Raw genomic sequence first — 16,574 nt, 5'->3', positions numbered from 1 at the left:
AATAAGAGGTATTTACTTAATAAACATCTTTGGGAAGAGAATTTTGAGGTAATTTAAAGAAGTCTGAAAGAAAAAGCAGTTACTTTTAATCATTTCTTTTTAATAGTTTCCATGAGCTTTTCTTCAGGAAATTGCACCTAATAAGAACAAATACCACAAGTTCAATTTGTTAGCTGTTCAAATGATATTTTGGACTAATTGTTTTTCATTTTCTGGAGTTTCTGCTGTCGTTCCTGTCCTCTGTGTAAGGAATTCACATAAATTGATGTTATGGGCTAAATTATCCACCCCCCCCAAATTCATATGTTGAGTCCTAACTCTGGATACCTCAGTATGGGACTACACTTGGAGACAGGGCTTTTATAGGGGTAATTAAGGTTAAATGAGGTCATTAGGGTGGGCCCTAATCCACTATGCCCCAGTGTTCTTATAAGAAGAGGAAATTTGGACACAGCCCTGTGTGCACACAGGAAAGAACATGTGTGAAGACAGAGGGAGAAGACAGCAATTTTACCAGCCAAGGACAGAGGCCCCAGAAGAAATCATCATTTCAACACTTTGATCTCAGATTTCTAGCCTCCAGAACTGTGACAAAATAAATTTCTGTTGTTCAAGCCACCCAGTTTGGTACTTTGATATGGCAGCCTTAGCAAACTAATACAAGCAATAAGCCTTTTGCTTCATCAGACTTAGATAATCTCCTGATTTGGTTTAGTCAGCCATTAAAAAAAGTATATATCAAATGCTTATTGGGTTTGACAAGTTTGTCATAAATTCCAATTTTTTAAAATACAAGGTTTCAATGAAAACAGGACAAAGCAAAAACTGAAGGTTGGTTAACGAGTCCCAAAACACCTATTCTCACAATGCCCTTAGAGTTCCACTCTCATTCCACTAGAAAAGACAGCTGCGGTGGTATTGGGAAGATACCAAAAAAGTCAGTGAAGGGAGTCTTGTCCTCATCTGTAAATTAAGAATAGAGCTATATAGTTTCTCGGTCTTTTCCAGCTCTGAAATAATACTATAGATCTCTAATGGAAGGCTTTGGATTTTTAATTAATTGAGTACCTAACATAAGCCAGGCACTGTTCTTGCCATGGGGATACAGCAGCAAACAAAAATAGACAAAATCCATACCTTCATATAGCTTACATTCTAGTGAGAGAAGATAGACGATAAGCAAATAAAATATATATTGAATTAAATGGTAGTACGTGCAAAGGAGAGATGAGAGAAGGGGAAAGAAGAAAAAACAAGTAAAAATTGCTAGAAACAGCTTTTCACGCCATGCTAAAACGGGATAAGGATTGAGAATTCGGGGTACTAGTGAGAAGAGACCTCGGCACACATGAGTACCGAAGCCGGGAACACCTGGTGCGCATGCGCATTGGGGTGTCAGGGACGAGCGGGTGTTCTTGGCGGGGTAGCTGAGAAGCGCATGCTCGCGGGCTCGCGCGTGCATGAGCCTCGCGTTCACGAGCCTTGCGAGCCAACGTGCGCGCGTCCGGCGTCCGAGGCGGTTGGTGTCAGGGAGTTGTTGAGGCGCCATACGAGGTGACTTGGGGAAAAGCACGCGACGGAAGGATGATTCCGGGAGCTCTTCTACCACTAGAAGGGCCCTGGCGACCGCTGCGGGCTAACTTTACGGACCGGCTGCGCAGGGGCTCCGGGAGGCCCTCTGGCCTGCCTACAGCTGGGCGCCCGAGCCTGGGCAGGCTGGGGTTTCTGGTTGCCAGCTGGGGGAGGGGATGGGGGTGGAACTTGGGTCTGGCGGGGTAGGCGGCCTCCGCCCTGCTCCCCGAAGCTTTCTTATTAGCTCAGAACCCGGATGGAGTCGTCCCATTTGTCCCAGGAGCCCTGAAAGGACTGGGTATAATCAGGAAATCGTTGAGTTGGGTAGCAGTCAGAATACTTATTAAACGTTTACCTCTCATTTTTTGCCGGCTGCAAAGTTCATGATGTTAGAAATCATCAGATCGGCAATTATCGCTCTGATTTTACCGGGTTTGAAAAACTAGCCCTACCACTTGCGAGAGGTTCCCCCCCGCCATGCTGCTCTCAGCTGTGAAGGGAGGGGACCTTTAATTGCACTATAATCTTATTTTTTTTACCTGCCAGAAAACTTAAAATCAAGTTTAAACAGCCCCTTGCCATCATGATTATTGCCAAGGTAGTTTGAAGCCATCTGTGAAGACCAAAATACAAAATAATAGTAAGGGCCTTCTGAAAACTTACCAAAGTAATACATGAACAAGATTTAAAAATCAAATGCAGAACGGCTTATAATGACAAGGAATTTTCCTGCCCTATCCTTTCCCATTCTTAGTCTGTTTCCCCTGAGATAACTACATTTAGCCAATAATAATAATTATTAATCTCTTCTTGACATAATTTGATTTTATTTTCTCTTGTTCCTTCACCCTAGTTATTACAGTGTCTTAACACTTCATTATAAGTTTTTTCTAAAAGTCATGGTTATTGTGTAATGTATAAATGTTATGAAACTAGCTTGGACTTTTTTTTCATGAATAATTTCTAGCTAATGTTTCTTAGCGGAATTTAGGCATCTGTTCTTGGTGAAGTGATTAGCATTTTGAACATGTCTTTGCAGGTCAACTTCAAGTGTGATTCTGATTTCACTTTAGGGCATATGGGATTTAGAGAGGAGCAGTAAAAATTATGAAATTATGAATGCTGTTTTGGATGTTAAATCCACTGCACCAAACAAGAGCTGTGTGATCTGCCTAGAGATCAGAGCTATAATTTGTTTTGTTTTGTTTTACAATGTGGTTTAGTAAGAGATTTCATTTACCTCAAATATTTCTTTATAAAGCTTGAGAGAAATGGTTGATGCCATGTAACTCCGAAGCTTTAAATGTGTGTGTGTGTGTTTTGTTTTGTTTTTCCTCCCATAGGCAATTATTTCCAGTCAGAAAAGGGAACCAGTGCCTGGCTTTCTCACCAGCTTTCTACCTGCCATGATCAAGTGCTTGTCAGTTGAAGTACAAGCCAGGTTGCGTTCTGGTTTGGCTATATGCTCCTTAGGCCAATGTGTTGAGGAGCTTGCCCTCAATAGTATTGATGCTGAAGCAAAATGTGTGGCTGTCAGGGTAAACATGGAAACCTTCCAAGTTCAGGTGATAGACAATGGATTTGGGATGGGGAGTGATGATGTAGACAAGGTGGGAAATCGTTATTTCACTAGTAAATGCGACTCTGTACAGGACTTGGAGAACCCAAGGTTTTATGGTTTCCGAGGGGAGGCCTTGGCCAGTATAGCTGACATGGCCAGTGCTGTGGAAATTTCATCCAAGAAAAACAAGTCAATGAAAACTTTTGTGAAGCTGTTTCAGAATGGAAAAGTCCTGAAAGCTTGTGAAGCTGACTTGACTAGACCAAGTGCTGGGACAACAGTCACCGTATATAACCTATTTTATCAGTTACCTGTAAGGAGGAAATGCATGGATCCTAGACTGGAGTTTGAGAAGGTTAGGCAGAGGATAGAAGCTCTCTCACTCATGCACCCTTCCATTTCTTTCTCTTTGAGAAATGATGTTTCTGGTTCCATGGTTCTTCAGCTCCCTAAAACCAAAGACATATGTTCCCGATTTTGTCAAATTTATGGACTGGGTAAGTCCCAAAAGTTAAGAGAAATAGATTTTAAATATAAGGAGTTTGAGCTTAGTGGCTATATCAGCTCTGAAGCACATTATAATAAGAATATGCAGTTTTTGTTTGTGAACAAGAGGCTAGTTTTAAGGACTAAGTTGCATAAACTCATTGACTTTTTATTAAGGAAAGAAAGCATTATATGCAAGCCAAAGAACGGCTCTGCCAGTAGGCAAACGAATTCAAGTCCTCGGCATCGGTCTAACCCAGAACTCCATGGTATATATGTAATCAATATGCAGTGCCACTTTTGTGAGTATGACGTGTGCCTGGAGCCAGCAAAAACTCTGATTGAGTTTCAGAACTGGGATACTGTTTTGCTTTGCATTCAGGAAGGAGTAAAAATGTTTTTAAAGAAAGAAAAATTATTTGTGGAATTATCAAGTGAAGACCTTAAGGAATTTAGTGAAGAAAATGATTTTAGTTTATTTAGTGCCACTCTTCAGAAGCAAGTATCCTCTGATGAGAAGTGTGACCAGGTCAATTTCCAAGAAGCATGTAATAATATTTTGGATTCCTGTGAAATGTTTAATTTGCAGTCAAAAGCTGTGAAAAGAAAAGCTCCTGTAGAAAACATAAACACACAGAATTTTAGGGATTCGGAAGGTATCAGAAAAAAGACAAATGATTCATTTTTGTACACTTACAAATCCGATGGGCCAGCCCATAGTAAAATGGAGTCATCTTTACAAAACGAAGATAGCGCTTGCTCAGAGTCAAGGATCTTAGAACAAGAGACGGCTGAAGCATCAGAATCAGGAGCAAATGAGAAACATAAAAAATCTTGCTTGGAACTTAACTCTTCAGAAAATCCATGTGGAACCAGTTCAGAAATGTTTGCAAGCCCTTTTCAGACACTTTATCACTTTGAGGGGAGTGGAGAAGGTCTAGAAATACAGAAAGTAAGTACTACTGCTGATGGCATGGCTGCCAACATCCTGAAAAATAATAGAATTCAGAATCAACCAGAGAGATTTAAAGATGCTACTGAAATGGGATGCCAACCTCTGCCTGTTGAGAGGACATTATCGGGAGCACATGGTGCTCAGAGAGAAGAAGAGAAAAGAGAAAAAGAACCTAGTAATTGTGGAAGAATAAATGTTTTTAGTTATGGGCAAGTTAAATTATGTTCCACTGGCTTCATAACTCATGTGGTACAAAATGAGCAAACTAAATCAACTGAAACAGAACATTTATTTAAAAATTATGTTCAACCTGGTCCTGTGAGTGCCAAAGAAACATTTGGAAATAGAACACACCATTCATTTGAGACTCCAAACACCAAAGATTTAACCACCACTTTAAGTAAAGAATTTGCTCAACTGCCCAACAAAAGATTGTGCAGAACAAATATAAGTTATGGGCTAGAGAACAAACCTATAGCAACTTATAAAAATTTTGCTGTTTTTCAGGAAAGTAGTAAAAAATCGCACACAGGTTGCTTACTACCTGACGCATCCTCTTTCTCTTGGGGTAGACATGTTTCAAATGGTACTAAGAAAACAAGTAAGTTGATTTGTTCTGCCAAACCCATAGTTCATAAGAAGCTAAGCTTAAGTTCACAACTAGGATCTTTAGAGAAGTTTAAGAGGCAATATGGGAAGGTTAAAAATACTCTGAATACAGAAGTGGAGGAAAATATCACTTTAGAAATCACTACCAATCTCAATCCTCAGGTTGAACCTGACATTCTGTGGAAAGACAAAAACCACTTAGACAACTCTGGTATTTGTAAACTCACTACTGTGAAACATGATGATTCAAATAGTAGTTGTCAACCAGTAAGTCACATGTTTTATTCAGAAAAGTTACCATTCTCCAAGGAAGACAGTTGTTTGGAAGAACAGATGCCTTGCTTAAGAGAAAGCCCTATGACTCTACAGGAGTTATCTCATTTTAACAGAAAGCCTTTGGATGTTGAGAAGTCACCTGAATCATTAGCCTCTAAATTATTCAGATTGAAAGGCTCCGAAAGAGAGACTCAAACAATGGAGATGACGAGTCATTTTAATGAACTTCCACAATCAGATTCCAGTAGGAAAGACAGTGACTTGTCCAGTGGGTTAACCCTAGATTCTTGTAAGTTATTTAAAAATGAGCATAAAAAACCAGAAAGTGGCAATATCCCAATGTCGGACTCTGTCAAACAGGGTAATCCCTTCAATAAAGACAGTGAAACATATTCTAACAACAATACAACAGAGAACTCTGTGATGTCAGAAACTCCTTTAGTACTGCCCTATGATCATTCTACAGTTATCGGTAAGGATTCAGATGTTCTTACGGCTTCAGAACAACAGATTGGAAGTCCTGACTCTCCGAGTAGAATGTTAGTGAGTCACGGAGAAGATTCCACAGCTGGCCAAAATGGAACTTGTTGTCAGAGTGAGGAGTCTATAGCAAGAACTTGTTCTGAAAATGAAGAGTCGAACACATGTTCTTTGGATTGGCAGCAGCATTTTGATGTAGCCCTGGGAAGAATGGTTTATATCAACAAGCTAACAGGACTTAGCACATTCACTGCTCCTACTGAGGATGTTCGGGCTGCTTGTACTAAAGACCTGACAACTATGGCTGTGGATGTTCTACTTGAGAATGGTAAGTATACGGTGTTCACTGGCATGGATGCTTTGGAAGGTGGGAATAATGGCTGAGGAGTAAGATAATCATGTTCAAAGAGATTATCTCAGCAGATAGAACATTTTGAAGTTTAATTATAAAATGTATGTGAAAATTCTCCAGGTCTATTATTATTTAAACATAAAAATACAGTGAAAGAATGATACAGAATGGAAGTGTATGTATATGTGTCTATGGGTGTAGGTATGTGCAAGAGGGTGAGACAGTTTTTTTTTTTTCTTTTAAACATCTTTATTGGAGTATAATTGCTTTACAATGGTGTGTTAGTTTCTGCTTTATAACAAAGTGAATCAGTTATACATATACATATGTTCCCATATCTCTTCCCTCTTGCATCTCCCTCCCTCCCACCCTCCCTATCCCACCCCTCTAGGTGGCCACAAAGCACCAAGCTGATCTCCCTGTGCTATGCGGCTGCTTCCCACTAGCTATCTGTTTTACATTTGGTAGTGTATATATGTCCATGCCACTCTCGGTGAGACAGTTTTTAATGAAAATGGTGCTATTGATCGTTGAGAAGATCTACAGTGTTTCCCTACCCCACTTTCCCCTCTCTCCCAAACATACAGCTGTCTAAGAAATTTGTCTTTAAAGGCACCTGCAATGCCAGCGTGGTATTTTTCTGGAAGTTGCTCTCTGCAGCTCCCAGGTAAAGGGCCAGAATGATCCTGTAATCATCCTAGGTTTCCCAGGAAAATCTATGGCTCAGTACAGTAGTATATTTATAAACTTTTTTTTTTTAAAGAAAAAAACTTGACTGTAAATTTTGGGGAATATAGTTTAAGTATGTATTTTTATAATCATACTTTTCAAATGTACTTTATTATAATACATATGCTAATAATCTTGATCTGTATAAGTGGCTGTTATTCAGAAAGACAGTAATGTGGCTTTTAGATCAGACCATAAGGCCACATTGGAGCCTAGGCTAGGACTCTGAGTTCCCAGGTCTCAGTCAGCATTAAAAGTGACATTGTTTTGGCAGCGTGTTGAGAGCCAGATGTTGGGAGATGGTAAAACTGATTTCCATCTGGCAATAATCTTGGTTTTGCATCAGGATGATAAACATTAAATGTTCATCTGTATTAAAAGTCTTGAATGTTGCAAAAGAATGTAAATAGTATGAAGGTAATTGCAAATTAACTTGTAATTTCTTCCTAGGATAAGTATCTCTAACAGGAGGCTCTGATTTATTTAAGGTTAAATAAGACTTTTATTTTTCAGTGGTTTCCAGTTTTTTTCCTTGTGAAAAAAAATAATCACTGTAGTAACTTTCAAAGTATTAAATAGAAGAAAACCCTTTTCTTCAGTACTGCTCCTGAGACTAGCAGGCGGCTCGTAAAGACACACGTGTTTTTCAACGTATGTAGTTTTGTGTCCTGATTTATAGTGAATGCTTATCGGAGGTAAATCTAAGGCACTGGCACCTCGTCTTCCTGAAACGCAACTGCTTCTGATATGGTGACAAAAAATAACTGGATCACATTAAACTGAGATGGTTGTTGCTAAAACAAAGGGGGGCAATCTTGGCTGCCATACTCAACCTAAACACCTGCTCCTGTTAAACAAATCTAGATGTGTAAAACACTTCTACCTGCTTAACGTCTGCGTTAGCAAGTCTTGTGGTGAACTTTTGAGAGTCATGTTAAGTCAGAGATTCATAATGACAAATTAAGTAGTTAGGGTCTAGAAACTAGTTCGAAGAAAAGATGGCTTCTGAGCACCCTCCATTCACAGGGAGAGTTACCTTTCTGGAAATGGCTGTTGCGTAGCAGAACAATAGGACTTGTTGAACCACACATAAAACATCACATGAGATGAACTGTTAAGAGGTAAATTTAATTGCACAGAAGAGAGGATCTATAAAGGTAATTTTAAGGAATAGTGTCAAGTCTCCAAGCCCTGGTAGTTTTTTTCTTTAAAATGTCTTTAACGCTGTCCTTTCTGTTAATAGTGACACAACCTTATTTCACCTCACACTTTACTTTTATCATTCTGAATTTATCTCTCTCCAGTTTTTGTTTTTGTTTTTTTTTTAATTTATTTATTTATTTATGGCTGTGTTGGGTCTTCGTTTCTGTGCGAGGGCTCTCTCCAGTTGCGGCGAGCGGGGGCCACTCCTCATCGCGGTGCGCGGGCCTCTCATTATCGCGGTCTCTCTTGTTGTGGAGCACAGGCTCCAGACGCGCAGGCGCAGTAATTGTGGCTCACGGGCTTAGTTGCTCCGCGGCATGTGGGATCTTCCCAGACCAGGGCTCGAACCCGTGTCCCCTGCATTGGCAGGCGGATTCTCAACCACTGCGCCACCAGGGAAGCCCTCTCTCCAGTTTTTGTCCAACAGATTTATCTTTTTGAAATAATAGTTTCATCATGTTTTGCCCCCGTTCAAAACTGTCAAATTCAGCATTGTTCCTAAAACTCAAATCTTATCATCCTTCAGATAGGAGGGTAGAATTTGGGCCAGATCTTAGTGGACTTTGGAATTTAAGTTGAGAACCTTTCATTCATTCATCTATTCATTTATTCACTCATTTGCTGATCATTCACACTGTGCTTGGAGCTGCCACATTGCAGATTAACTGGCTTTGCTTTCAAGAGTCCACAGTCTATTAGAGAGGACAGCCATCTAAACAATTGTAATATGATGAGATAAATGTTAGACACATACTGGGCACACACACATATAGAGAGACACATATATTGGGAATAAGAGGCATGTAAATTGGGGATCTATTCTTCCTCATTCTGTCTGGTATAGATGGATAATAGGACTAAGCATTAGTGCAGATTCCTAAATTAGCAGAATAATTTCATTAAAGAACTTCTGACTCAATCTGTTGTTTAATAGTCTGCCTTATGTCTTAATTCAGTTTGTGCAGAAAGAGATTTTACGTAACTTAATTTTTTAATAGTTTATTTTTTGAGTTCAAATGTCTAGATTTTTCTTTTTTATATTTAGGATCTCAGTACAGGTGTCATCCTTTTAGAAGCGACCTTGTTCTTCCTTTCCTTCCTAGAGCTCGGGAAGAGAGGACTGTGATGAGACAGAATAACAGAGGTAGGGGCATTAACAGAGATTGCCAGAACACCTAGTACATACTGTGCCACCTAGCTTAAAGAAAACAAAGCATGGTTGTGTTATTGAGCTTGATCAGTGCCAGCTGTGCCTTCCTGGAACCAGGAATTCCCCACGGTCCTATTTAACAGCAGAACTAAGTAATTCAGTGCATGCATTTAGATCAGAAATTACTTTTCCAGAGGAGGTCAGTACTGTGTGATCATGCAGTCTGTGGTGTCTTGTGATTGAGAAAATGTTTCTTATTTTTAAAGATTGGAGCTGAGTCCATATTGCATTAGTTTTATATAAGCAAAATTCTGATCTGCGAAAAAAGCTACAGACATTTATCATTTTTCTTTTCTTCATTTCTAAAAATAGATAAGGTATATTTTTACCTAAAAGAAGTGAGGCTACTAATTTGAACTGGTTTTTCTTCTGGACTTGTATTCTGAAATATCTGGTGAAAATAGTTTGGAGAAAAAGCTATAATACCAGAAGATACAGTCATCAAGTTTCATTTAAAAAGTAACAGATCAAAACAACTTAGAGATACAGCAAACACTGCACATTTGCAGAATGTGGGAACAATGTGTCTGATCTTTGGTCTTGAGGCTGCACCACACCAAGCATGAGACACCATTCACCATTCACCCTCTTCTCTGAGGCTCTTGATGCCAACTTTACTTGTCCCCTTTTGCTGTAGCTACTGGGGACGATGCTGTTGGTCCCGAATCGCTTCAGTCTTTGTTCTCAGAATGGGACAACCCAGTATTTGCCCGTTATCCAGAGGTAGGTCTGCAGCAATTCTTCTTTGCTTGTTATTTAAAAATTTGAATTTCATTTAAATTGGGTATGGGCATGAATGACTATATTCATTTGTAATTATGAATGGCAAGTGAGCATGTTTCCAAATAATTTATTTGGAAATTAATACTTACTGTAGAGAGGAGGAATCAGAATTCATAGCAGTTTGGAAGCTCGGACACTTTGGATTAGACATGTGTAACCACTGTGTGAATAGTGAATGTGTTTACCACTCTCAGAAACCCTGACTTGCAGCTTTGGCAAAGTATTTAGGGTGGTGGTAATAAAAACTGTTATCATTAGATAAAGCAGTGAATCTTCTGCTAGAGGAACAGTTCGCCATTGGACCTGAGTGTGCATCCTCTCCTCAGTGGGTTATCACACAATGTGCTTTGTGTGTTGTAATACGGGTGTAGAGTATATGAGCATTTGTTACTGATTCATCAGTTAAGATGTCTTTAAGGACTTGCTCATGAAGCGCAGGCAAATTGTTATTCTGAAAGTATTGGTGTTTGTCAGTAATTTTGTGTATAAACAAAAATTATTATTTAAGAGTAATAATTCATAAAGCCTTTGAATTTTTATAAGTTCCCTGAATTCAACCCACCTCTAATAGATTCTGTGAAAATGAATGTTTGTAAAGCACTTTGAGATCTTTGGTAAAACAGTTCTGCAGACATAAAAGATTACAATGTAAATGACGTTTGTTCTGGGTCTTTCTAGGTTGCTGTTGACGTTAGCAGCGGCCAGGCTGAGAGCCTAGCAGTTAAAATTCACAACATCTTGTATCCTTACCGTTTCACCAAAGAAATGATTCACTCGATGCAGGTAAAAGATTGACTTTAAAATCTCATTAAAAAAAAAAAAAAAAATATATATATATATATATATATATATATAAAAGGCCTAAGCTAGACTAACTCTTGTGAAATTGGATTTATTTGATGATATAGACCATCCTGGTCAAGGCACATGTGTTCTTTTTAATCTTTCTGAAACTTTTATCATCAGAAGAAAAAGCGAAGGATTAATTATAATTTCAAAGAAAAAAGTGTCCTTTTTAGTGTGAGCAGGTTTGGAGGGATGAATTATGGATTCAGGCTCACAGTTTCAAGGATTATATATTGACTTTCTATATTGACAATAATTTGTAAATCGACTAAGTAATGTAGAGACATTGTCCTTAACTGTGCAACAATGCCCCTTTTTAAATGACCCTCTATTGTATGAGGCTACAAATGATATGGCTTAGGAGACCCCAGATTGAGGAGTTCCATTAACAGAAGCGACCCCTTCTCTCATCTGCTTTTCTAGTTTGCCCTCTCTCTGCACCACTCAGGCTGTCTTCATCTCCTTATTTTCAGTATGGAAACAAATTAGGAGGTTAGACCGATCTAGGCAGAGCAGAGCCACCAAGGTCTGAAGCCACCGGTGGCTTTTAACTTACTGCTTTAACGGACTAGCTCCTACAAAATGGGTTTCCTTGCTTTTGCATACATTTTCCAAATTTTTTTCAGACCTATTTGTTAGCAATCTCTGGTCATATTATCTGTTTCCTTGTAGTCTCTTCTTTTGTCTTCTGATCACTCTACTTGCCTATTCTTTTTTCCTTCCTAATGACTCCCTCAGGTTCATCCGCACCTGTCCTCAGTCTTAGATATGAATGTTATAATGCAAACAACTTTAAATTAAGTACAGTTTTGTCTCTCTCTATGCAGATATGCCTTTGTTAATCTTTATTTAGTATTGTATCACTTATTTGAATGTATGGCAGGTTCTCCAGCAAGTGGATAACAAGTTTATTGCCTGTGTAATGAGCACTAAGACTGAAGAGAATGGTGAGGCAGGTAAGAATGAGGTTTAGCCTCAGTAACCAGCTGGTCTTCTTTTTTTTTTTTTTTTTAATTTATTTATTTATTTGTTTGGTTTTTTTATTTTTGGCTGCGTTGGGTCTTCGTTGCTGTGCGCAGGCTTTCTCTAGTTGTGGTGAGCAGGGGCTACTCTTCGTTGTGGTGTGTGGGCTTCTCATTGCAGTGGCTTCTCTTGTAGTGGAGCACGGGCTCTAGGCGCGCGGGCTTCAGTAGTTGTGGCACATGGGCTCAATAGTTGTGGCTTGCGGTCTCTTGAGCGCAGGCTCAGTAGTTGTGGCGCACGGGCTTAGTTGCTCCACGGCATGTGGGATCTTCCCAGGCCAGAGCGCGAACCCGTGTTCCTTGCATTGGCAGGCAGATTCTTAACCACTGCACCACCAGGGAAGCCCCAGCTGGTCTTCTGACAGCCTCCTTTTAAGGTTATTTTTTTATATACGATACAGTTTCAATGATTTGGACAGATTAGGGAAAACCAATCTAAATTAATATTATGAAACAACACTTTTAAAGTACATTTAGTTTTATATACATACACATAGACATGTATATACATGTTAAACTATTAAGAGTGGTTACCTTGGGAGTGAGAATGGAAATGGGCAGAGGGGAAATTTCATCTTTTACTCTTTAAAATATTTTATAGCCTTTGACTTTTTAATAATGTTTTAATGTGTTCCCTTTATAATAATAGAAAGTTTATATGATGAACTCTGATAGATTTATCAAGAGTTACATGTAACCTCTTGGTGACCTGCTTTAATAAAACAACAACAATTTGTAAATAATAACATTAACTCATTCAACAAATATTGATTGAGTGCCTATTGCATGCCAGGGACTGTGCTAGGGATACAATGGTGGGAGAAAATATACATGCAAGAGAAACAGATAGTTACACAAACAAAATTTTAACTCTAGTGTTATGGAGGAGAGAAACAAGATGCTGTAAGAATCTATGTTGGGAGATTTGATTTAGTAGGGAGGTCAGGGAAGGTTTTGTGGGTAAAGTGAGATATGTAGTATAAGTTAACTAGGTAAGGAAAGGAGGGAGGAGTATTCTGGGCAGAGGGAATAATATGCAATTTGTGCTTTCCTCTCCTTCAGTGATAGGAAGCAGGGCAAGCCCTTCCTTCTGTGAGAGCAGGAGACAGGCTAGACAAGTAAGTTGCAGCCGGATCTTAAAGACCAGTTACAAGCTTTGTCTTCGTCCCAGCACCAATTGGAAACAACTGAAGGCTTTTTGTTTTCTTTTGTATTGTTTGTTTTCGCAGCGGCACAAGTCACATCACATTTGCATTTTGAAAATACTGCTCTGGCTGCAGTGTGGAGCCTAGAGCGGGTGTGGAGATGGAGTCCCAGTAACTGCAGAGAGACTGTTAGGAGGATGTTGCAATATCTAAGAAATGATGGTTAGCTGGGATCAGGGTGACCTAGAGAGAAAGATATTTAGGAGATGAAGTCAGCAGGACTTGGTGATGGATTGGATATGGGGAAGGTATATCATAGATGACTCCTGGTTTTCTGACCTATGTAACTGAGTGGATGATGTTGCAGGACGAGGCTGGAGAAGAAGCAGGCAAGAAGGGTGAAAATCATGAGTTCAGTCTGAAATCCCTTTGAAATGTTCAAGAATGTGTCAGGAATATTACAGGTCTAGGATGCGAGAAGCATTCTGACATGGAGATCTAAATCTGAGCTGTCAGCATAAAGTCGGTCACTGAAGTCGTGTGTATAAATTTTATCACCTAGAAGAAGAGTGAAGAGTGAGGAGGGGAAGAGATATTCTGAATCTAGAGTAATTCCGCCATTTAATAGCTGGGTAGAAAAGGGTGAACCAGCAAGAGAGATTATGAAGGAACAGAAATAGGAAGAAAACAAGCAAAGGTTGTGTTGCAAAGCCAAGACTTTGTACTAAGTGCTGCCGAGAGGTTAAGATGAGGACCAAAAATATCTGTTAGATTTCCAGACAGTGGAGGTCAGGGACTTCAAATGAGAGCTGTTTCAGAGAAGACATAGGACAGGAGAGACTCCAAAATCTGTGACATGGAAGAGGGACTAAGGAGAGTGAGGGTGCGAGAAGGCTTTTTTTTTTTTTTTTTAAACTGGGAGACTCTCGAGCCATTTACAAGGAATGCTTGATCCTGTCAGGTTCTGGAAAAGGCCTGAGTGGCTGAGTCCTGAGCACCACTGGAAGAGTTGGTTCCCGATGGGTAGACCTGCAGACGAGAGCTTCTAAAGTTTGAAAGCAGTTCATTCTCTTTGTATTTCAAAATATTCTTTTTTATCTTGTTTACAGTATAAGTTTATTTAGTAAATGTCATCACAGATCAAAGGTAAAGTAACCAAAAGTTTTGTCGTAATTATCATAAATATAGAATTAGTGAAGGTCAAATTCTAGTAGTCTTACTACTAGAAAGTGAATAGATTGTTTTCTAAAGTTTTGATTACCTGGAATTCTTTGTTGTTTAATACCAAAATCTCTACCAATGGCACCTGAGATGGGTGTAGCCACAAAATCTCCAGATATTTAAATTTCTCTTGAGATTCTGGATTGTCACTGTATTGGTTAGCTGCCACCAAGGAGTATTTTTATATAAAAAAATTTTTCTAAATCAAAATATAAGTATTTTTATTGTTGCTCACAAATACCAAAAGCAACCTATTCCTATAATTGACTTACTTTTATTTTAATATTTGCACATCTTTTTTAATGGTTAAATATATTATTGTTTTAAATTATTGTGAAATTAATGCCATATAATGGCATTTTTTATTGCATGTTTCCACCTATAATAAAATTCAGTTGTTCAGTTATGATCCTCTAAAGAATAAGGATTCAGGGCTTCCCTGGTGGTGCAGTGGTTGAGAATCTGCCTGCCAACGCAGGGGACACGGGTTCAAGCCCTGGTCTGGGAAGATCCCACATGCTGCGGAGCAACTGGGCCCGTGAGCCACAATTACTGAGCCTGCGCGTCTGGAGCCTGTGCTCCGCAACAAGAGAGGCCGTGATAGTGAGAGGCCCGCGCACCGTGATGAAGAGTGGCCCCCGCTCGCCGCAACTAGAGAAAGCCCTCGCACAGAAACGAAGACCCAACACAGCCAAAAAAAAAAAAAAAAAGCATTAACCTAACATTTAAAAAAAAAAAAAGAATAACGATTCATTCATTTATTCTGTAAATATTTATTGAGTGCCTGTTATGTGCCTGGTGCTATTATACATGCCAGGAATATAACAGACAAAAATCCTTGCCCTGATGAAGCTTCTATTCTGTTATTTTGGAATATCAAAAATACAGCTCTGACATGAGTAAATTACCTTCATATATTCTGCTTCATTCAAGGAATGGAAAATGTCATGAACATTTTGTAGACTATAAATCATTCCTCCAGAGTCAGGTGCAGGATTGATTTCATAGGGTCCCTGACTCTTGGTAATTCACATTGGCTCAGGTTTTGAGTTTGAGGTTACTCCCTCATAATTTATTATTTATTCCATTGTTCTGCCCAATACAGGATGTTCAGTATTCATCACAACCAGCTGCAACTCCTCCTATCCTCAAAGGAGTTTAAAATTCAACATTTTGGGGCCTGTTCTGTGGTTGAACATGCTGTCAGAAAAATTATAATCTTTTTATTTTTCAAGTCAGTAGCTCTTACGCCATGAATTTGATGGTGTCATACAAACAATTTTTTTAATCTTTCGTAGAAATAGGAAAAACAGGCATTATCTAGTTTGATCAAATTCAAGAGGAGAACTTTTATTTCAATATAATCAGTAACAATAAACCTCAACCCCTTGGCCAAAAGTAATAAAATTACAAGCTAAAAAGATGTACGAATGTAATTGAGAATCAGTCCTTCTGTCAGTGAGAAAGGGATTTATTTCCCTGTAGGTTTGGCTCTGGGGTCAGGACATTCTGCTTCTCTCTTGCACCTGAGAGTGTAAAGCCTTGCTACTCAAAATCAAGGTCTGTAAATAACATCACCTGGGAGTTTGTTAGACTTGCACAATCTTGTGTCCCACCCCTAACCTACTGAATCAGAATCTGCATCTTTATAAGATCCCCAGGGAGAGTGGCATGGACATATATACACTACCAAACATAAAATAGCTAGTGGGAAGCAACTGCATAGCACAGAGAGATCAGCTCTGTGCTTTGTGACCACCTAGAGATGTGGGATAGGGAGGGCGGGAGGGAGGGAGATGCAAGAGGGAAGAGATATGGGAACATATGTATATGTATAACTGATTCACTTTGTTATAAAGCAGAAACTAACACACCATTGTAAAGCAATTATACTCCATTAAAGATGTTAAAAATATATATATATATATATATAATTGAGAAGTTATCACAAAAAAAAAAAAAAAAAAAAAGATCCCCAGGTGATTTGTCTGCTGTTCAAAGTTTGCGAAGCCTGAGTCTAAAGCAAGGCAAACTGTGGCCTGGGGGCCGGATCCAGCCATAACCTGTTTTTGTACAGCCAGGGAGATAAGAATGGTTTTTACTTTTTTTTTTAATTGATGTGTA

The 16,574-nt window shown here is 39.1% G+C and overlaps 1 protein-coding gene across 10 annotated transcripts in view; it reads left to right on the top strand.

Annotated features, from left to right (window-relative positions):
• Positions 1 to 1,479: 1,479 nt before the first annotated feature.
• Positions 1,480 to 16,574, top strand: part of MLH3 (mutL homolog 3) — a 29,011-nt gene continuing 13,916 nt past the window's right edge. For 3 of the 10 annotated variants that reach the window (XR_005018717.1, XM_036842883.1, XM_036842887.1), the window contains exons 1-6: positions 1,483 to 1,554; positions 2,916 to 6,267; positions 9,269 to 9,367; positions 10,071 to 10,156; positions 10,895 to 10,999; positions 11,946 to 12,018. Coding sequence is in view for 8 of the 10 variants with exons in the window: in XM_036842883.1 (XP_036698778.1) it covers positions 2,979 to 6,267; positions 9,269 to 9,367; positions 10,071 to 10,156; positions 10,895 to 10,999; positions 11,946 to 12,018 (3,652 nt within the window). In the remaining 2 variants the exon portion in view is untranslated. Of the gene's footprint in view, positions 1,555 to 2,915; positions 6,268 to 9,268; positions 9,368 to 10,070; positions 10,157 to 10,894; positions 11,000 to 11,945; positions 12,019 to 15,935; positions 16,011 to 16,574 lie in introns of all 10 variants that reach the window. The other 7 variants (XR_005018718.1, XM_036842884.1, XM_036842888.1 and 4 more) reach the window with 6 other exon arrangements.

The sequence above is a fragment of the Balaenoptera musculus genome, chromosome 2, assembly GCF_009873245.2.
Source record: "Balaenoptera musculus isolate JJ_BM4_2016_0621 chromosome 2, mBalMus1.pri.v3, whole genome shotgun sequence".
In the NCBI taxonomy this organism is placed as follows: Eukaryota; Metazoa; Chordata; class Mammalia; order Artiodactyla; family Balaenopteridae; genus Balaenoptera; species Balaenoptera musculus.
This window is presented reverse-complemented; position numbering and strand designations above follow the sequence as displayed.